The sequence below is a fragment of the Sciurus carolinensis genome, chromosome 5, assembly GCF_902686445.1.
Source record: "Sciurus carolinensis chromosome 5, mSciCar1.2, whole genome shotgun sequence".
NCBI classification, from domain to species: domain Eukaryota; kingdom Metazoa; phylum Chordata; class Mammalia; order Rodentia; family Sciuridae; genus Sciurus; species Sciurus carolinensis.
Genome location: NC_062217.1, coordinates 81,237,534 through 81,261,312, shown reverse-complemented (window position 1 = coordinate 81,261,312; position 23,779 = coordinate 81,237,534). Strand labels below are relative to the sequence as shown.

Below are 23,779 nucleotides of genomic sequence, written 5' to 3'. Positions count from 1 at the left end.
TGATCTTTTTTATAAGTAAGCCTGAATTTAGTTGAATTAGCAACCACTTCACATTACACTTATTTTTATATCTTTTTTTCATAAATACTCTTGATAGTTGTTAACATCAGTTCATATTGTTCATGATCAATTTTCATGAGGAATATAAAGACACTCACAGTTGGTAGGACTAACCTGTCCTGTCATTTCAGGAGCAAGAGAGAAGATGGGCCAGAAGTAACTGTAAACTGAGAAAAACACCATCCAGCTTATTATGCTTCCCCAGACTGCCACATGACTAAACTGCAGAAAGAAAGTACCACAGAGACATGAGTCTTTTCTATTTATAAGGGGAGAAAGTAGTTGTATCAACTAACAGAATACATATCAATTATCTTTCAATTACTTGAAATTTAGGGTTTCTTTCCAACATTCTTTTCAGAATATTTTGCTGCACACACAGGGAACCCCTGATTGATGTATCTTAAACAATGTCACCTTAGTCTCTTAAGCCAAGTGACATTCTGTGTCTTCAGTAAAAATGGTCACCTTTCAGTCAGAATTGGTCCACAGTGATTTAATGAGACTATATGCTTTTTTTTTCTTTTATACTTTTGTTTAATACAGAACTATTGTCAGGAAAAGTAAAGTATTTGAACAGAAATCAGGGAGAGATTTTTTTTTTTAAAGGCCCAAACATACTTGTTCTGTACAAGTAGCTCTGAGACAGTGACAGAAATTGTGACTCTTAGATTGAGTGATGCAGATTAGCCTAGTGGAGACAAGGCCAGACAGTGCTAAAAAAGCGCTTCCAAGGTCTGGGTCTGGGAACTTGTGCCAGACTCTATAATGGGCTCAAGTGCTCTCATCCTGTTAGGTTTTGCTTATTGCTTAATTATGTCCAAACAACAAATATAACAAGGGAAAAAAAAACAGTCTGCTAGTTCTCAGAGTATTGGTTGATATGCGTTTAGGAGTTATCTCCAAAATCAATTTTTCACATTCTTTTTAATGGTAACGTGTTAGTCAAATGATTCCTCTTTCTGGTTAGAGTAAACAGAACTGGTCTCTAGAAAGGGTCTCCCTGTGATCACAAAGATGGTGGAAAAGAGGATCAGGTGAAAACTGGCAAATTTGAACCCTAAAAAACGGCAATGCATTTTCATAATAGTTCCCTCATCACTGACACAATGCAGTAGCTGCAATGCTGGGCATTTCCATATGGTTTAATCTTTTCTGCTGGGACAAAGGAGTTGGGGCAAGCCACCATGCTGCTCTTGAGAGGCATTTTGTTGTCTCTCTGCCCCTGCTCAGTCCCTGCACCTAAATGTTGACTTCCAGCATCCTCCTCTTCCCCATGAAGAAGCCCAGAAGCCCTTCTCCATCATCTCCACAGGGTAGACAATTAGTGCCTTCTCTTCTTTTCCTTCACCAGACTCCTTAACCTCCATGGCAAGTAGAGAGCAGGAGCCTGGGACAACCCAGACCACAAGAAAGACCTCTGTCTTTTGCTAGATTTGATATGGACAAAGAAATATCAATAAAAAAATGAGATTCGGCATGTATAGACATAAGTCATCTTGAACCTAGAAACTATTCTTATTGGAGAGGATTTAACAATTAGAATGAGAAATTAAAAAATTGTTTCCATATTGGCGTAATGGTTAATGTGGTATAGTATCATGCATATAATTTGTATGTCTTATGAGTTGCTAATGAAATATGTTTTTTCAGACCTTGTTGTGGTCAGAACTCCAAATTGATTGCATCAGAGAATATGTAATATACTACATAATCTTAGCTCTTCAAAGGTGACAAGCTAATACAAATTCATTTCCTCTCAAAAATCTTTGTTTGTTTTTGCAGTACTGGGGATAAAACCCAGGGCCATGAGCATCTACACAAGTGTTCTATGGCTGAGCTACACCTCCCAGTCCCTTCCATGAATGTTTTGAGTATTAATTGGAAAACAACTCATTCATAGTTGTGCAAATTAAATAAATGGAAAAATGTTAACTATTATTAAATGAAAAAAAGTAAATTACAATACATTAGTTACATTATTATTTTTTTTTTCTTTTTGATACTAGGGATTGAACCCAGGGGGCACTTTACCACCAACCTACACCCTAATGCTTTTTTTTTTTTTGTAATTTGAGAGAGGGTCTTAAGAAGTTGCCTAGGGTCTAAGTAGTCCAGGCTGCCCTCAAACTTGGAATCCTTCTTCCTCAGCCTCCTGAGTCAGTGGGTTTACATGTGTGCACTGTATCCCACTATGATTCTATTTTTGTTTAAAAAATTAACATACATAGAAGAAAGACTGAAAGAATAGAAACCAAAATGTCAATAATGTCATTCACATTGAAAGGCATGCAAAATATGTATTTTCTTATTTTTCTGTATGAGCTAAATTTTCTGTTTTAATCCTGAACTTGGATAATAATTGTTAATGAAGTATCTCAGTTATAGTATGCTAAATTGAATCTATTTCAAGTGTAAAACATCTAATATCCTAAAGACACTAGATGAATAACATGCCTTCATCCAATCTAAATCATTATTTGAACATGCAAAATCAAGTAAAACATGGAAAACAAACAAAAGTTTATTATTTTTCTAAAGATTAAAAGTAAATCAGCATATAGCAACTACAGTGGATTGAGCAAAACTCCTGAAGTATACTCACTGTATTCCAAGATGTTGTCTCCAATCCAGCTTTCAGACAAACAGTAACAACTACGTACTGTGAGAGGTGAGATGGGAAGGTAAACAGAATGAAAAAAATGTAAAAAACTTTCCATTGGAATTCATGTCTCCCACGCCTTTCCTGACCCTCCCCTGGTTCACCTCCACATCTGGTGGACTCTAAGATGATAAGTGTTCTGCTGGGTTTTAGTTCTGAGGAGGATGTAGTGTTTTCTAATACATGCTCATGTTTAGGAACTGTTTAACATATGACTCAAAGCAATGCTTATGTTATAAGCTCTTATATTTACTTTTCTTTATAAATACCATGGAGGGTATTCTACCTAGAAATCTGAGTGCTATTGATAAAAAATACAGTTGAGCAGGGTAAATTGAAACCATGTAAATCAAATAGTAACTTCACTATTCTTGTCCTTTTGTACCTCTCTATATATTTTAGAAATACCTCCAAGTCTCTGGGGCTTTTGATTGGCATTATAATAAATCCATATTTCAATTTTAGGAGAGTTGACTTCCTTACAGTATTGAACCTTTCAGTCAATGAACATGATATATTTCTTCATTTAGAAATTCTTCATGTCTCCAGTAAAGTTTTATCATTTTTCTCAAAGAGGTTATCATTTGTTAGATTGATTTACATATTTTTCATGTGTTTAATACTATTGTAAAATGACATGTAAAACTTTAATTTTCTAAGTACCTGATAATACAGAAATATAATTTATCTTGAAATACTGATTATTATTGTTAATTTGCCACCCTTTTTTAATTAATTATAATATTTTATCTATACAATTTTTTTCTGTTTCTGTGTAGGCACTCATAACAGCTAAGGTATAAGAAAGTTTTTTTTTCCTTCCAAAGGTGACACTTATTTTATCTTCTTATCTTATTGTACTAAATAGTAATTCTGCTGCAATGTTAAAGAGCAGTGGTAACACTGAACATCTTTGTCTTATCCTGTCTCACAGACTAAGCTTTCAGGGTTTCATTAAAACTGATTTTATTTCAGAGCAATTTCTATGCAGCAACAGGTGAGTGATATGTTGAATGTCTAAATTCCTACTTTTGAAATAGTCTTTGATTATATTCACTGCTTGGTCTCCAGTGTCCACATTCTTGGAAGTCTCCATTATTTTAGCTAACTATTCCAAAACCCTTTACCTTAAGGATTCCAAGACACTGACTCTACCGACCTCTTCAAGTTCACCTCTGCCATTGCCCACAGCCCCGCTTGCCTAAAACTTTGCTCCAAGCTCTTATTCCACAGCTTCTTCTAACTCCCTGGGATTACCAAGGTTGTTTCCACCTTGGAGGAGATTTACTCCATTATCATGGGGGCTATTTTTGGGCTCTCCAATTCACTAATTTTGGGATTGGCATATAGGGAGAGCAGGGTTAGTGATCACACCAACTAAGCCTATGGATTCTTTTTGTATTTCCCCTCGGCCATCACATTTTAAGGGTTTGTGTGTTGGTCTAGTTCTTTTCCTTCTCTAATTATTATAATATATTATTTAATTATAATTTTTGGTGGTTGTTGGTTTTACCATTCTGGAGATATATATATTTAAGACTTAGGAAGTTGAGATTCCATGAGAAAATTTACTCTGGCACCTTAACTAGTAATCTCTTAAATGTATTATGTATATATGTATTTTAAATTCTCCATGTTTAGAAACTCTTTAATAAATGACTATAATCAAAGCTTAAATCAGATGCTTTTATATGTACATTCTGTAAAAATAGCCTAGAAGTTGGGGGTTTTGTTTTATTTTGGTTTGTCTTGTTTTCATACTGGGGATTGAACCCAGGGAAACTACCACTGATCTACAACCCCAGTCCTTTCAGTTTTTATTATGAGAAAAGGTCTTGCTAAGTTGCTGAGGCTGACCTTGAGCTTGTGATTTTCCTTCCTCAGCCTTCTTGATTGCTGGGATCATAGCCATGTGCCAACTGCATATAGAACTCATCTTAGAAGATTTGATTCTACCTAGAAACCTGAATGTCATATCTCTAGAATGTAATTTTAATGAGGACTTAGTTGGATTTTCTACCATATTTTCAACATTCAACACAATATTTTGCACAAAAGTCTCAAAAAACATCTAGGGATAAATGAAATAAATAAACCAAATAAAATTTTATTTGATATTCCTTTCCTGGGGTTAAGAAAAGTTTGTTTTGTTTTGTTTTGTTTGAAAGAAGAAAACTTGCTCTAGACACATGAATATATAAGAAAACAAATATCTAACCACATTAAATGTTCAGGAATATATAATATAGTATAAAAGTACAACAAATAACATGAAATAAGTCAACCAGCTAAAGTTGGGGAAAACATGGGGAAAATGGTTTGTGATAGTTGTTAAATTAAAAAAAAAACAAGTTGCAGAGGAATATGTTTCTACTTGCACACAAAAGGACTAACACACAACCGAATATGAAATTATAATTTTTAGAATCATGAAAAATAAATTGCTAGCAGTAGTTGTAGACAAAAAACTTATAAGCCATAAAGAAAAAAAAATGGTAAATTTAACTATATAAAATTCACATACACAATATGTATCGATGTGATACAGACTATGTATGACATTTCCATTAACAGTGAAAATGTGGAACTGGGAAAATTTCTGAAACAAACATAAGAAAAAAATTAACATCTTTAATATATAAATAATTACTAATAAATAAGAAAAAACCAACATCCCAATAGAACTAAATACCATAATAAGCAGTTCATGGGAAAAAAATGGAATTCATGCAAATATGCTTACTCTCAAAGCAAAAACTGCAAGGCTATCATTTCACCTTTTGTATCAAAAACGTGATAATACAACTGCCCATGGGGATTGGGGAAACTGGTGTTCTTCTTACTAAATTTGTGCAACCTCGTTGGGGGAATATTTGGTAAAAAGTCTTTGAAAATTCATGGTAACATTTGATACAGCAATTAAGCTTCTAGAAATTTATCCTACATATACACTTACTCATGGGCACAAGACAATAATAGTCTTTGTGGTATTGTTCATAATCTCAAAGGACCTAAAACAATAGTTATGTCCACTAATAAGAGACTGGTTAAATCAATTAGAGCCAATTACTCATACAAGCAACCCTGAAAGGATGAGGTAGATATTTATGGGCTGATTTGAAATCATCAAGGCATGTTATATAGTGAAAAAAATAAGATGTTGAGAAGCATTCCCTACTTATACAAAAAAAAAAAAAAAAAAAGAGGTAGGGAGGGAGGTAACATACATTTATAATAAAGTTCACATTTCTAGAAATATATATAAACAATTGCTATAATAGTTTCATTTTGGAAAAGATATTAGAGTGTGAGAGAATCTTAAAATTCATGGTATACTGTCTTACATAATAAAGTGTTTGATTTACTTTAATTAGAAACAAGTGATTTAATGCACAAGGATGATCTTACCGTATAAATAAAATTTCCAAGAAATAAATAGTCTGTGCTGTAGCCACGTTGGAAGATCATATCTGAAAAATGAAAAAGTCATGTTTTAATTTTTATAGAGCCTGTAATACAGATTTTGGATTTGTTTTTATGAAAGAAACCCATAGTGGACACCAAAAATATTCATTGATTATTGGACATATTTCTAAATTGCTGTCAAAGACAAAAATTTTGCAACTATTATCTGTCATAATTGTGACTTTTTTTTCCATTTCTTATTCTCTCCCAAGATATATCAAGCAACAGATGAATAAACAAAGCCCAAGGAGTACATGAATGTGATTGTTAAGCCTAGTTTTATCAGCATTAAACCACTGGACAGAACCCAGAAATTAAAAATACAAATAGTCCATGAGAAACTTTAATAATTTTGTCATCATGCTTTTAATAATATTCCTTTTCTAGGGTTACTAAAGTAACAAACTTAATAGATCATTTGAAATAATGGTAGAATTTCCTAATTCTTTTCAATTTGCTAAATCTGCTGTAAGACTTCTAAATTTCATCCTATATGAAAGTCCAAGACTATCTCAAGATTAGGATGATTTCTTCAGATCTTCTTTACACGTTTTAGAATTCTCTAATACATATTGGTGATCTGTGGTCCTAACTGATGTGTAAATTTTCAAGTGCCAATTCTTGACCTTTATACCAATTCAGATAGTATACTTATGTACTTGAGCTCATTTATTGTTGATGTTTTTTGTTTGTTTCTGAGTTATAACCTGCTAAAATTTTCAAGGCCTATACCTTTGCCTAAAACTACATGCAATGAAACATTTAGGGCATCTATTTGAAGGGAACTAGATAAGTATGTGGGCCAATTTACAATTACTAGGAGAATGACAATAATGGTTCCAGAGTGTGCATTGACCTTCACTTTGTGAGCTTTTTGGGAGTGGGCTGATAGTGTAGATGAGAACAATATAACCGAGTAGAAAAGAGAAGACAGCTACTTTACGGGAGCATAATATTGGATTACATTGTCTAGAAACATGTTCATAAAGGGAACAGAGAAATTAGAAGCTATGTTGAGAAGGAAGAAAAATTCCAGTATTCCAACATCATGGTGTGAAGTAGAAATTACTTTCCTTCTGGATATTACTCAAAATTGGTAATGAAAACAAAATCTATGTCAGGGGAATAAGGAGACAAAAAAATCCACAGACTCAGAAAGCTAATGAGGGCTTCCAAGGAGCTGAGTCCAGCACAGAGGCTGAGCTTGCAACATGTAAGAGCTCCCTGATGTGAATACCAACCTGGTCTAGAGCATCAGATCTCAGGAAACATCTGCAAAACTACACTTTTAACTCTCTGGGTCAGAAACTTTAATTTCATGAAGAATTAAATAAAAGAAGTGGAAAGAGAACCCATAAAAATATTATTTTATGACTTTTGTTGTCATTCTTGATTATATTATAAATTATGAAATGTTTTTAAATGGATTGAATCAAATGAGTGGAAAAGGACAGCAAAATTTATCAGATGAAGAATGTTTACCAGGGAATTTTACAATATACAGTCAAAAACCCAATGACTGGAGAAATCAGAACAAAGAGACTTGTGTGCATCAAAATATATTGATACATACCTGATATGTTGAAGAAATAAGACTAAATAAGGAAAAACAAATGTGGTGTTAAAATGATATAGCTGATTGTAATTATCACATGCCCATATGATGTGGAAACAGTTCCTGAATACATGAAGTTACCAGTGAAATAAATGGAAAACAGCAAGTTTGCAGATGATCTCATCAGGTCAACAAACAACATTCAAAGCAAACAAATCATGTACTGGAACTGGAAGCATACTTAAGAGTATGAAGGTATGTCATATGAAAAATAATGGGGTGCTGGAGGAATGGAAAGAGACAGAAGAGAAATACAATAATTTTATCATTATTCATATCATTATGATGAAATGACTTCTCTAAAGAAATAGAGTGTTGTTTGTATAAGATTGTAATGAATAAACTAAGAACAAAATTCAAACCTTCCTTAGTATCAGAAAAGTAGACAAATAAGCAAGGAAAATCAACCAAATGATTAAAGATTAGAAAAATATATTTAAGAAAGAAATGCAAAGTCATATGGACTTCTCAAACAAATTCTATTTTTTAAAAAATGGATTTCAGATTGAATCTCAAATTAGATTCTATGCTGCATAAAAAGAATACACCTAAATAAGTAACTCATACAGTTGAAAAGTGAAGGATGATCAATGATGAGACATGATATGAACAGTAACTAAGAAGAAATTGAGACTACAAAGACTTCCACAAACAAAGAAGGGTATCTTGTAAAGCCAAATATACAAATTGCAATGAATATGCAACAGGGTATTAGCATAACAAATAATACTTTAAAATCATAAATTATGAGAACTAAAAAGGGAAACAAATATGATAGTAGTAGATTTTCACTCACCTTCCTCAGTTCATAATTGATCAAGTGACAATAAATAAATGAAGAGGCAACAATACTTTACTTCTGGATATAGTCAATTAGAAAATTGGATTAAATATATGAAATGACTTTCTTCAGACATAAGGTAAGAGACCAAACAGAAAACTTTGATCCCTGAAGGAAGGGTACAAAGTTAGATGAGTCTAGTTCCCATTTCATACCTGGAGGCAATTTCTAAACTACTGCGAAGGGAAAGAGATTCAACATTTTTGCTGAGTTAGTTAGACAAGAGATTGACAAAGTTAGTAGAAAGGACAAAGTCATTCAAATTTTCAGAACAGAACATGGGAATTAATAGAAAGAATGATCTTAAGAAAGTCATATGGTGTCCTCTTAAGTCCTTGACTGAATGCTAATCTGCAGTGTGTACCGAGAAATTCCACAATGTAGCAAAGAACAACTTCTAAGGAAAAACACATTATTATATAAATGAAGCTAAAAAAAAATGCCAGATCTAATATAGAATTGCTCAAATTCCTATAAGCCGAGTGTAAAGATAAATTTTGAGTTCTTTGTACATCCTGGAGACTAATGCTCTATCCAATCCTGTAGGCTCTCCCTTCATATTCTTGTTTCCTTTGCTGTGAAGAAGATTTTTAGTTTGATACTATCCCATTTACTGATTCTTCATTTTACTTCTAGCACTTTAGGAGTCTTGTTGAGACTATCAAGCTAAGTGAAATAAGCCAATTCCAAAAACCCATCTGCTATGGGGATGCTAGCACATAATAAGGGGGCAGGGAAGAATAGAAGTTCAGTGGATTAGACAAAGGGGAACGAAGGGAAGGGAAGGGAAGGGAAGTGAGAATAGGAAAGACAGGAGAATGAATAGGACATAACTGTACTATGTTCACATATGAATACATGACCAGTGTAACTCCACATCATGTACACCCACAAGAACTTCAGAGAAGTGAATGAAGTTAAGTAATTTGGTAGGTGGGGGTAGAAAATGTCCAACTCCTCCTTATCCGTCCCCCTGTGATATGACGGGTACAATTGAGTTCTGGTGGGGAAGGGCAGTGGAGGAAAAGGCAGAGTGAGTGATGTGGAGGAGAGAACATGGGCTAAGAACTCAGAAAGAATTAGGAGGGTCATCTGACAACCCTGTGAACAATATTTTATCTGTGGATTAGAGACGCTTGATATAATGACATATGTCGTACTACTGGCAGAATGAAGTGATGCTTATGGAATTCTGGGTATGGGTGAAGTGCCTGCTAAATGTCAGTTCTCCTTTCCCCTCTTCACTTTCCTTTTTATTTGACTTGTTTGATTGACTAGGAAAATTGTATATATTTATTGTATACAATAAGTTGGTTCAAAATATTAATATATGTACATTGTGGCTAAATCGAGCTACTTAACATATGCATCACCTCAATATTTTTTTTGTCATGGTGAGAACATAATTCTTTTAAAAATCATGTTATGTCCATATATAAATATACCACAGGGATAACACCTTTGTGTATAAGTAAAAAGAACCAATCAAATGTAAATAGATGAGCAAAAGGAAGTTTGTAGAGGAAGGAGAATGGGAGAGGGATGGGAGGTCAGAAGCAAAAAGGGGGAGGGAAAAGGGGGGAACCATGAACTAAAATTGAATTCCATGCATATATGAGTTTGTTTAACTACCATGTACAACTATAAAACTCTAATTAAAAAGTAAGATACAATTTTAAACACAAAAAACCCATAATTAAAGAATATTTTATAAATTTTTAAAAATCTACTCTCGACATTTTTCAAGAATACTTGAACTTATTCCTCCAAATAGTCCTAAAATTTTCTACCCTTCAAAAGACTTCTCCCTAACTCCCCCACTACCCACCACTCCAGCCAGACATTGATAACCACCATTCTACTCTCCTTTTGTAAGAATCCAATTTCTTTATATTCCATGTGTTTGTCTTTATGTGCCTTATTTCACTTGGCTGTCCTCCGGGTTTATCCACATGTTGCCACAAATGAAAGAATTTCCTGTATTTTAATATCCGAATAACATTCCATTGTGTATATGTACCACATTTTCTTTATTCCTTCTTCCATTAATAGACACTTAGGTTGATTCCATATCTTGGCTATTGTGAACAGTGGTGCAATGAACAAGGAAGTGCAGATATAATTTTCCCATACTGATTTCCTCTCCTTTGGCTATATACCCAGTAGTAGGATTGCTGGTATATGATGTTTTAGTTAGTTTTTCCTTGCTGTGACCAAAATATATGACAGGAACAATTTAGAGGAGGAAATGTTTATTTTGGATAAGGTTTCATAGGTTCAGACCATGATTGGTCAACTCCATAGCTCTGGACACAAGGTGAGGCAGAATATCATGGCAGTAGGTCATGGTGGAAGAAAGCAGCTCAGAACATGGAAACCAGGAAGCAGAGAGAGAGAGAGAGACAGAGACAGAGACAGAGAGACAGACAGAGACAGAGAGAGAAAGAGCGCTTCACTCACCAGGGACAAAATGCGAACTTCAATGGCATGCCCCCAGTGATCCACCTCCTTAAGCCCTTCCTGCCTGCAGTTACCACCAAGTTAATCCACTGATTAGGTTAAACCTCTCATAATCTAATCCTTTCACCTCTGAAAATTCTTGTGTTTTCTCATACATAAAGTTTTGGGAGACACCTTTTTTCTAAACCTTAACCTATAATTATTCTATTTTTTAGGAACATTCATACTCATTTTCATACTATGGCTGTATTAATTTATAATCCCACCAACAATGTACAAAGTTTCCCTTTTTTCCAGATTCTTGTCAACATTTTTTATTTTTGGTCTTTTTTGATAGTCCTTCTACCATGTGTGAGATGCTATTTCACCATGGTTTTAATTTGTATTTCTCTGGTGGCTAGTGTTGTTGAGAATGTTTTCATATGCCAGTTGGCCATTTGTATATTTTCTTTTGAGAAATGCCTATTCAGATCCTAAGTCCATCTTTAATCAGATGTGTTTTCTTAGCATTAAGTTAATTTCCTTATATATTTTGAATACTAACCCCTTGTTAGATGTGCAATTGTGCAGGAACTTTGTAGTTTGTTATAGTCCCATTTGTCTATTTTTGCTTTTGCTGCTTCTACTTTTGGATCCAAAAAAAAAAAAAAAAAGAAAAAGAAAAGGGAGGAAGTCACCACCCAAGATGAATGCCATGAAGTTTTTCCACTTTCATTTTTGTTTTCTTTTTGTAATTTCACAGTTTAGGGTCTTATATTTAAGTCTTTAATATATTTTCAGTTGATTTTGTAGAAGGTATGATTTGTGTGGATTTGAATGTTCATGTGAGTTTACTTGTTTTTAATCTAAAGAAATTCCTTTAGTATTTCTTGAAAAGTAAGCATTTTAGAAACAAATTAAATCATATTTTGTTAATATTGAAATTTTTAATTTCAACTTTATTTCTGAAAGATTGTTTTACTGAACTTAAGATTCTTCATTGATAGTTTTTGTTTTCTTTCTCAGCATTTTATCTTTCACTACCTTCTGGCTTCCATATTTCGGGTAAGAAGTTTGTTGTTAATCTTATCAGAGTGAAAAAAATCTTATCAGAGTTCCCTTTCACGTGATGAGTCATCTTTTTGTTTCTTTCAAAATTGTAACATTGTCTTTGTCTTTCAACATTTTTACTACAATGTGTGTATATAAATTTCTTTGCATATCATTTATTTGCATGGTTTCTTGAACGTATTTATAATGATGACTTTGAACTCTTTGTTAAATCCGACAACTGGGTCTTCTCACGGAGTAACTTTTCTTTCTTACCTGTTTTCGTGTATATTAGTCATGTTTTCCTGATTCATTGAATGCTGTTGAAACAGAACATTTTACATAATATATTATAACAGTGTTGGATACAGATTCCCTTACCTCCTTTTTAAGATTTGCATTTTTCATTGATGCTTATTTGTTGTGTGACTTGGCTAGGCCATTTTACTGAAGTTTATTTCTCCCCATAGGGTGAAACCTTGGTGTTCTCCTCAGAAGGCACAACCTTGGGAAATTACACAGTCACTTCAGATGGCAGTGGTTTAAGCTTGAGCTTTCCTTGAGTTAAACTATGGGCTGTCTTTTCCCCTAATTTCTCTGTTATTTGACTCATTTGATATTAAACCAGATATTTGGTGCCACTAATTGCTGGAAATTTTCTCTATTATTTTCAACAATGTCCTGAGACATAAATTTTTCAGCATCCTGTTCCAATTAAATTTGGGCAGGAAGAGTTTTGAGAACAGTCTTTGGGTTTGTTCTCACCTTACAAGGGATCTTGTGAATTCCTTCCCTGGTTCTCTCTGATAAAGTCACTAGCCTATGATTTATCTTGTTGCTGTTCCTTAAGAAGAGTTATTATTTTTGAGAGCATACTTATACTTGAAATTCTATACATTCTGTTTCAAATAAAGTCGCTTGTTGTCGGGGGAGGGCTTTGTATGGCCTCTCTCCATAGGCAAAATCTTTGAGACACTGCTGTTGTTAATAATGGGGTGGTTGTTGCTATTCTTCTTGGCTTGACTCTCCTAGCACGAAATCTTTGCCCTGTAAGCAATGTGGAATGAAAATGTTCAGGACCCCAGTATCCTTTGCCTGCTATGCCTAGGGTAGAGATCTTGTGCTACAATCATAGGTTGGTTGGTTTAAAAAAGCCACACTGATGAGGAATTTAACCTCTTCAAATCAGAGTTGAAGGGGATAAGAAATTCTGGTGGCGTTCCTCTCCTGGTGAGATATGGTAATCCTGATTAAGAGGCAAAGTGAAAATCCCATAGCCTTAACCGTATCCTTATGTTTGATGTGGAGCTTCCATCAAGCTAAGTTGTGAGGTGGGAGGAACTAGGTCAGGATTCAAATGCTAAAAACTCTTTTTCTCACCAAGTTAAAATGAATTTTCTTGAATAGACATGTCTTCATTTGTTTTTAGGACAATTCACAGAGAATTTATAGAGCTGTTTTCTTACCAGCCAGCTTTGCTTGTTTGGGTGGAAAGTGGGTCCAGGGAGCTCTTCACAGCATCATCCTGGAAGTGGAACTGAGTCTTCATAAACTTCACAAATCTTTGACTTCATTGTTGTCATTACCGGTTTAAGTTTTGCTTAATTTTACAATGGTAACCTTGAGCTATATAATGCAGATTCAGTCTTAAATATAAGCACACTCAACTTGAATTTGATTTGAGTTTAAATATATCCAAGACAAAGAACATGGTGTCAGAAATATCCAATAAAAAATCAATCGGGTTATACAAAATAATTTCACACCTTAATTTAAGGTATGTGAACCCACTGCACACCAATAACATAACTACATAAATATATCTCCTAGTTTTGGATGTCCTAACCTAAACAAGTTCAGAGAAAAATTTCACATATGAAATCATTTGGGAAATTATATAGCAGAAAAGGAGACTTGATCAAATAATAAGGTATAAGGTTAAGTTTCAATATGATCTTACCAGACTTGTATTTCTAAGTCAACGCATAGAGTTTTGTAATTGAAAAGAAATAAAGTAGACATAAATTCAGACTTACAAGAGGTATCTTTGATTCATCAGAAATGTTGTGTTTTCCATCAGACTTCCTGACTCAAATATTTACTAGAAATTAACAATAAATGGTTTGGGTCTCAATTTAAACATGCCAAAGCAAAGAGAATGGATTTTAAAGGTCAGTTGTTCAATGTTCAAACTATAATCTATTAGAGGAATGTCTTATACAAGATTTAGGTGAATATTTTTTCCTGAATTCTATTTCTATGTCCTCCAGTTCTTTCTATGGACATACACATCACATGAAAACACTAATTTCAGCAAGAGTAACAGAATATTTGAAATAATGAAGTTATTACCATGCTCCAGCATTTTCATGGGAAACCAGAAGAGAATGAAGGAGTGGATCAAAGCATCCATACATTGAATCCAAAATACCTAAAAGAAAACAAAGCAAGAAAGTCAAGATGGTAGCTTCGTCTAAATCTAAAAATATGTGACATTGTGCAGTATATTTGTTCTGTATAATACAATCACAAAGCTGAAATGTTTTTCTGTAAATTAAAAAAAGGTATTATTTCTTTATTTTTAAATGAAATTATTCCAAAATTATAAGAACATTATCTGATATGTAAAATTATAGGATAATATAAATTGAAATTATAGGATATTATTGAAATTATAACATTTAGGATATCATTATTATTATACTTTACTCTATTTAAATCTATTAGATAAAAATATATAAAACTAAAATATATTTGTCACAAAAATTATGAAGTCTTATAATATCCAATGAAATAGAACCAAAAATAATTTTCAAAAGAAAAAATTTTTTTTCAATTTTCTAGCTTATGACCTTAAATGTAATTTCTTACTATATATGATATATTCTGATCTTTTACAACTATACTCTGACCATCATCAAAATAGTTTTAACACATCATGTACAATTTTCTTAAAGGAAATCTCAACAATATTGAATATTCAGGTTCCATCGAACATATCAGTTAAATGATAAACACAGAAAAAAGAATATTGTTCTTTCAATTTTAAAGATACTAATTATTTTATACTTACCAGGAAGTCTTAAAAATAAGAACATTTTCTGGAAAAGATCAGAAGGTATTTTAGGGTTTTGGGTCATGTTACCTGTGTTGCAACCACTCAGTCACACAGGATATGTAAGTGAGTAGGCATGGCTATGTTCCAATGAAACTTGTAAAACCAGGCAGAGGACTGGATTTGGCCCACAGGTCACAGCATGCTGAAGGTCTTACTCTTAACCCACATATCCAAGAAGCTCAGTAAGCCCCCATAGTTCCAAGAAACATGAGAAAATATGATACACCCTAATAAAATGCTTATACCCAATAATAAAGAAAACAATTTTTAAAGCAACCAGAGGAAAAACACATACATAAGGATGAAGGTGACAGCAATTTCACATAAAAACAATTCAAATAAGAAGAAAATTAAAAATGCTGAAATAAAACTATCAATCTAAAATTTTAAAGAAATGAAACTATCAACCAAGTGCTATAGTTTGAATATGGTAGTGTATCCCAAAGGTCCTTGGTCTCAAGCTTGGCTTTACTGGAAAGTACTATGGACTTTTAGGAGATGAGACTTTGTGGGAAGTCTTCATGTCATTGGAAGGAACATGCTCTTGAAGGGAGTGGTTATGGGACCCTGTTCCGTTCTCTCTGTCTCTTGGCTTCCTGGCTGAAGATGTAAGCAGTTTGCTCTGACATGAACTTCCTGCCATTGTCATCCAGTTCCAAAGCTTTGGGTACACTCAATCTTGGAACTGGAACCTTCAAAATCATAAACTAAACAAGTATTTCATCTTTATAATCTCCTTAGGTATTTTATTATATTATATTATTGTAGTAACACAAAGCTAATAGACCAAACAAAAATAACTTCAAACATGAATTGAAAGAAGGACTTTTCATACACACAAAAGCTGAGCTAAGGGGCGGCGGACAGTTGTAGCTCAGTGGTAGAGCGCTTGCCTAGCACATGTTGGATCCACAGAACTACATGAAAAGAAATAAATAAAATACAGGTATGGTATCCATCTACAATTTAAAATAATTTTTAAAAAAGTTGAGCTAATTGTCAACAGATTTGCTCTCTAAGAAATGTTAAAAGGAAGTCTTCAGACAGAAACAAATAACAATAAATAATGTGATTCTACACAAAAGATAGAAAATCACTGAAAATGATAAATGTGTGGGTAAAGATAAGAGATTTTTCTATTTAAATTATTATTTAAGCAAGATATGAAATAATATCACAAGGAACTTGTAAAATAAGTAAAATAACATGTATGTCAACAATATTATACTGGAAATATAGTATATTAAGTTTTTTTTATGATATATGTGAAGTAAAATAAATTAATTATAACCTAAAATAAATTATAACCTAAAAACAAATATTATACATGCAAATACAACTTCTAAAATAAGAAAAAAAAGATTTATAACAACTAAGCAAACAAAGAAAATAAAATAGAACTCATGAAAATTAATTAATCCAGAAGAAGACAGGGGAAAAAAAAGAAAGAAAAAATTATACATAAGACAAATAGAAAATGGCAAGAACCTAATCAAATAAAGATGCATATTCAATGTAAATGCTTTAAACATCCAATTAAAAGGCACACATCAGGTTGGATAATAAGGCATATTTTCAAGCTCTCTCCAACAAACATTGAAATATGAAGAAACAAGTAGATAAAAAGTAAAAGAAGTTGAAGTGATTATATTACTAGCAACATGGATTTTAGAGCAAAGAATACTGTCAGAAATAATTAAGTTATTTCATAAATGTAAAGGGGTCACTCAAGAAAAAATGACAATATCAAACAGGACAATGCCTTCAAAATGCTTGAAACAAAACTACTAGAACTTCAAAGGGAAATAGATAAATCTACAAGATGGTTGGAGCTTTCAATATCTCTCAATAGAACAAGTGGACAGAAAAATCTGTAAAGACAGAGAAGTTTTGAACAACACGATGGACTTCACCTAGTTAATTCATTTTTGAAGAGAGAATGAAATAGAAGATAAGACTATTTTGAGCATAAAGCAAGCCTCAAATGTTTTAGCTCAAAATAGCTAAAATTTCTCCTTTAAAAGTTTATGCGTGTTCCAGGTGTCTACATTATTATTTTTTTAAGCTCCACTAATAATTGAGTTGTACAGTTAGGTTTATTCAGAATTGATGAAAGTGTGTGACATTCCTTTTGCAGACTGTAAACATTCCCACTTCCACCACCTCAAACTGAATCTCAACTTGCATGACCTCAGGAAGTAATCTCTTGGAGTCACCAGTCTCATGTGAGAATACACCTCAGTTCCTTTTCTGTCCTTCCCATCACTCAACGTGCCTCTTTAAAGTGGTGCAAAATCTGCGAGCCTACTCATGGTACCTTGCTTGTTTTTCACATGACTTTCTTTTTCTTTCTTTTTTTTTTTTTTTTTGTTTCTTTTTGTTTCTCATTTCTCATTTACTGTTATTTCTATTATTTGAACGTTTGCTCCCTAAACTAGCAGGAAGATGACATCAGATGCTACATTCCTTGTGGTTTAAATAATTTTCTTTCCTCTAAAGCATCAGAAAGGGAAGAGATCAAAGGTATCTCTGGAGTCAGATTGAGATGAAAAACTTGCAATAAATTTTCCTTTACCTTTGTGTTGAACACTTCCCCTGTCTGAGAAACTGTGTAGAGCTGTGGATACTCGAGGAGACTCTTTTGGCTGCAACATTTTTCAAAGATTCCCAGAGTTAAAGGTGGTAATGAAGTGAAAATCTACATAGATAATAAGGATTTGTTAAAAACAAAACAAAACAACAAAAAAACTTTAAGTCTGTAACTGAGTTAATGTAACTTTATCAATATCAACATCTTTGCTCTGACAATATATTGGATGATTATTAAAGTATCATCTTAAGGGACCCTGGGTGAATGATATGCAGAACTTTCAACTATTGTTGAAACTTTTGCTATGTCTTACACTACATAAAAATAAGTTATTTACAAAGAAGCTATTATTGAGTTATATAAATTCAAACAGTTCTATCAAAAACTATGACATAAATTTTCAGATTGATGCAATCCTTTAATTCAATAGCTTATAATTATGCAAACTAGGCTTTGTGTACACAAAATGTAACTGTTTATTTTATCATGTTTATGAGAATAAAATGAATGAATCAAGTATCTGGCTATTTAAATAACAGGCATAATGGCTGCAAAATGTTGCAATAATGTCATCTAACTCCTGCATAAGAACTAGCTGTTCACTTACCAGGACTTGGCACATATGTTAGACTAAACAAAAAATAATTTTACAAGAATTCTTTGTCTTGATTATTATCATCAGAAATAAAAGGAGATTTCCCATTCATTTATCTTTGAATGTTTATCATTATGCCAGGAACTATATTAAATTAAAAAAGACACATCCTTTAACAGAAAGCATGTTATATGAAAAGTGGGGAAGGAGAAAAAGAAAAGGGAGTAAAGAGGACAGAAAAGAACAGAGGACAGAGAAGGATAAGAAAATTGTGATCAGAAAAATGGAAGCACATGAGCCATATTCGCTGTCTGGTTTTTGTTTTGTTTTTGTTTTTGTTTCTGGTGCTGGAGATTGACTCCAGGAGTGCTCTACCACTGAGTGCCAGGTCTAGTCCTTTTTTATGTTTTATTTTGAGACAAGGTCTTGCTAAGCTGCTGAGGCTGGTCTTGAATTTGAAATCCTCCTGCCTTGACCTCTCAGAGTCCCTGGGATTATAGGTGGGTTTTCTGCACCTAGCTGAATTGTGATTATTTAAAATTTTTGTTTGTTTTCTGTAATACCTTTCTCTGGTTTGGGCAGCAAGGTAAAACTGAATCATAAATGAGTTGGGTTTTTTCCTCCTCTTTTCTGGAAAACTAAATTTGTTAATATTTCTGGATTTATTTTTGTTCAGATAGTAAGATTTTTAACTAAGCATTCAAAAGTTTTCATAGGCATAAATCATTTTGTTCTTCAGTGATATTTAGTAGTTTGCATCCCTGAAGGAATTTATCCATTTCATCAAGAAATTTGTCAATTTCGCCTAATATGTCATAAAATTTTTTCACAATATTTGCTTGTTTTGCATTTATTATCTGTAGGATCTGCAGTAAAGACCCTTCTTTCATACCTGATATTGTTATTGGTATCTTTTATTTCTAATTATTTAGTTTGATTTATTTGGTCAGTTTGGCTAGAAATTTAACAGCTTTATTTTATTGACCTTTTGTAGGAGACAGTTTTGATCTCATTGGTTTTCTGTATTGTTTCTCTGTCTTACATTTATTTGACTTAGGCATTTTCTATATTATTTATTTTTGCCATACTTATTTTTGGCTTCATTTATTCTTCTTTTTCTAGTATATTCAGGATGATTCTTGGATTATTGATTTTAGACCCTTATTTTCTAATATAAACTTTTAAAAATGTACATGCTTTAGCAATATCTCATACAATCTGAGAAGTTGTTGTGTCTTTTTTATTCTGTTTAGATTATGTTCTAATTTCTCTAGTGATTTCTTCTGTGAGCTATGGTGCATTTGGAAGGGTATTGTTTAATTTTCAAATATATTGGTATTTCATAATATATTGCTGCTTATGATTTTTACTTTGAATCCATTGTGGCCAAAGAACTCTGTATGATATTAATACTTCTGAGTTTATTAATTCTTATTTTATTATCCAGAATGTGATTTATTTGGTGAATCTTTCACCAAAGTAATTCACTGTGTTAATAGATTCAAAAGGAAGAAGCCCACAGTTATTCCATTTGATGTAGTCAAAACACTGGAGAGAATCCATCATTCACTTTTGATGAACACTGAGAAAAACTTCTACACAAACACTGCAGTTGATATACTTTAATGGTAAAATAATGAAGGTGTGCTCTTAAGATCAGGAACAAAATAAGAACGTGTGCTTTCACCTCTTGGAAAAAATACATATTCTGCTGTGGTGGTTGGGTGTTTTCTATAAATGTAAATTTGGTCAAGTTAGTTATAATATTGCTCAAAACCTCTGTGAACTTTCTGAAGTTTTATATATAGTTCCTATCAATTAAAAAGAGGAGTTTTAAATCTTCAACTGTATGTGTGAATTTATTTAATTTGCCATTTATATCAGTTTCTTCTTAATGTCTAGTAAGTTGCTAATATGCTACCTTAATAGCAATTACATATTTAGAATTCTAAATTATTCTTGACAATCCTTTTATCATTAAGAAATGTGCCTCTTTCCTATATATCTATTAAGTCTAAACAGACATTATTACCTCACATACACATACATATATGATTGCATGACTGATGTGATCCTATAATATTTACAATTGGAAAAATGAGAAAATATTCTCCATTTATGTATGATTTATAAAAATGCATAAATGCATTCTACTGTCATGTATAAGTAGAACAAACTTAAAACAATTTTTAAATGTTCATTTTTATCATTAGACCATTTCTTGTTCTATGGTCTCCTATAATTTATACAGTTACTCTAGTTGTTATGGTATATATTATATGGTCCCCCAGAGATCTGTGTGTTGAGGACATGTTTTCCAACGCAGTAGGGTTGAGAGAGGAAACTTTTGGGAATTGAGTGGATCATGAGTGTTCTGACCACATCAGATAGCTGAATGGACTCCTAGGAGGTAGTGGAGACTGTGGGAAGGGACCTGGTTGAAGGGTTGGGTCCTGGGTCATGCCCTTGGGGACTACATCCTATCCCCTACTCCTTCCCCCACCCCTCTTTACTTCCTGGCTGCCAAGAGCCGAGCAGCTGCACTCTTTTGCTATGTCCTTCTGTAAGGATGTTCTTCTTAACCTCAGGTCCAAAGTGATGGAGCCTGCTGACATGTATGGAGCCTATGAAACCATGAACCAAAAGAAACCTTTCCTCCTTTAAGTTTACATGGTAAATCTTTTTTTCACTTTTTTCCTTTTCAGTATCTGTGTCTTTATGTTTGAAGGTTTCTTGTAGAAATCATATAGTTTTGCATTAATTTTAAATCCAATATGACAGTCTGCTTTTTAACTGGCCACTTGTGTTCAATGTGATTATAAATATGTTGGGTTTTAAATCTTCCTATTTGTTTTGTGTTTGTTGCATTTATTCTTTTACCTCATTTCCTTAATTCTTTTTCATTAATTATTTTTAATTTTTAAATTTTATCTCCACTTTGGTCTTATTATCTATACCTTTTATTAGTCATCCATTAACATTTACATTATACATGAGTAATATATCACAAAATTCAAATAATATTATACTTTAATTCCCCTCTCATTCATTTTGCTATATTTACCATGAATTTAACTCTATATAATTGATAAGCCCTACATTATTACTTTTGTTTTAAACAAACTGTTCAATCAATTAAAGAGACTGAGAATAACAAAATTTTCCACTATAATCAACATTTTCTGATTCACTTCATTTCTTTGGAGAAATAAAAACTTCTTTTTGTGTACTTTTCCTCTTGCTTAAAGAACTTAGTTTAACACTTAAGCTATACAGGTCTTCTGTGATGAATTCCCTATTTTCTGGGTGTGTATAGATTTTAATTTCACCTTCATTTTCTGAAGACATTTTTGCTGGGTATAGAATTCTAGAATAATGTCTCTTTTTTTCCCAGAACTTTAAAGTTATTCTATTGTTTTATGCAGAGCTTGTGAGATTTCTAATGTAAAGTTTGCTTTTTTTTTACACTTATACCCTATATGTAATTTTTGGTTTTTATCTGGGTACTTTATATAATATTCTTTCAGTTGCCGATTTTCAGAAATTTGATTGTGAAGAACATATGTGGTTTTGTTTAGGTTTGTTCTTCTTGAAATTTGTTGAGATTCTTAGATCTGTGTTTTTATAGTTTACACAAAATTGTGTCATTTTCAACCAATATTCCTTAAAACATTTTTCTGCATCCTCTTTCTTTTGAAGTTCTAAATATAAGAAAGTCAGAGGGCCTGACATTCTCCCAGAGCAAAATAAGTTTCTGTCTACATGTTTTTCCCTTTTACTCTGTACTTCTCTACTGACATGCCTTCATATTTATTGGTCATGTTCTGATATTTATAATCTAATATGAATTCCTCCATATAGTTTTTTTCATTTTAGATATTTTATCTTTCATCTCATGCAGTTCTATCTGGTCCTTTTCTAGATCTTTCCTTTCTCTCATTATATTCATGCTTTCCTTTATATCCTTGAACATGTTTGTAAGAGTTATAGTAACTATTTTAAGGTCTTTGCCTACTAATTCCATTTCTGGATCTGTCCTTATTGATTTATTTTTCACCTAGTTATGAGTCTTAACTTTCTTATTCCTTCATATGCCTGATATCTTTTATTTAATGCTGAACATTACAAACTTGGTGTTGGGAGCTGGAGTGCTGATATTTGTTCTCCAAATAGTGTGTAACAGGAGGTCTCCCCACTCTGGTTGGTAAGAATGCAAATTATTCCCAGACCTGAATGAGCTCCAAAAACTTTTTCGGTCTTTTTGGTAGTTCTTTCCCCAATTTTGCATAGACTTTTTTCAATGCCTATATGAACCACTCATAAACTGAGATGGGCCCTCTGCTGTTCTTCAGAAATATTATTTTTTTTTTTGTCTGTCTCTGCCTCTCTCTAGTTTTCTCTTTTCTGGAATGCTGCCTGGCAAACGCTAGCTACCTTGACCTGCTGAACTCTAACCTTTGTGTCTTCATTTAGAAGGACACTGGACTTTCCTTTCTTTCATCTTCCTTCACTGTGGCTGGGAAGTAAGACTTCTCTCACAGATTACAGCATCTATCAGCCTGTTGCCCAATGTCTGAAAATTCTGTTTCACATATTTTATCTGATATTCTGGTTTCTTATTTGTTTTAATTTTTCTGATAAAAGTATAATTCTTATAGTAGCTGATTATACATGGGTAGAAATAATACATGACCTATAGAAATAGTATGACAATTGATGTGATTATAAAATAAGCAAACAGAAGAGTCTATCTCTGGTACTGTGAAGACTGAATGTCTTGGGCTTTTTTTTTTTTTTTTTTCTATCAGTAAAATGTATGTGTAATGGAATATTCATATCATCCATTTCCTGCTTGCCAAAACCAAGTTAATAAACAACAACAACAACAACAAAAAAAACACATCTGTTTCCTATTATAAAAATATAAGATTCCAATGATCAATATCTGGGTTTATACATTGACAGCAATTTTTCTAGGAGAGAGGAAAGATTCTGCCACTGTCTTCACCACTTAGGAACCTTTAAAGAAGGTTGATCAATATTATCTCTGTGACCAAGGGTCTAGTAAAGACAATTTTGTGCATAGCCTCATTGCTGCTATGCTCTTGTCAAATACATCAAGCCATGAGCATCAACACAAATTAATTATTCACAGAGCTAGACATTTTTATATTATTGGACATTCAATGTCTTCTGTTTAGTGACATATGCCTGTGCTGTTTCTGAATTTAAGCTCCTAGGAGAAAAATTCAGTACAAGAGAGGCATCATGTTATACTTGCTGGAAACCTGATCTCTAATCCTCAAAGTCTTAAAGTGGAATAACAACATGAAAAGAAAGGAAG

General features: G+C 32.9%; 1 protein-coding gene across 1 annotated transcript in view; it reads right to left on the bottom strand.

Moving 5' to 3' along the window:
• The window catches only part of LOC124985625 (phospholipid-transporting ATPase IB-like), a 207,097-nt gene that overhangs the window by 17,104 nt on the left and 166,214 nt on the right, over positions 1 to 23,779 (bottom strand). The window contains exons 30-34 of the mRNA XM_047554330.1: positions 17,826 to 17,948; positions 14,485 to 14,563; positions 6,131 to 6,192; positions 2,666 to 2,722; positions 175 to 282 (exon numbers count right to left, since the gene is read on the bottom strand). Coding sequence (XP_047410286.1) covers positions 175 to 282; positions 2,666 to 2,722; positions 6,131 to 6,192; positions 14,485 to 14,563; positions 17,826 to 17,948 — 429 coding nt within the window. The remainder of the gene's footprint in view (positions 1 to 174; positions 283 to 2,665; positions 2,723 to 6,130; positions 6,193 to 14,484; positions 14,564 to 17,825; positions 17,949 to 23,779) is intronic.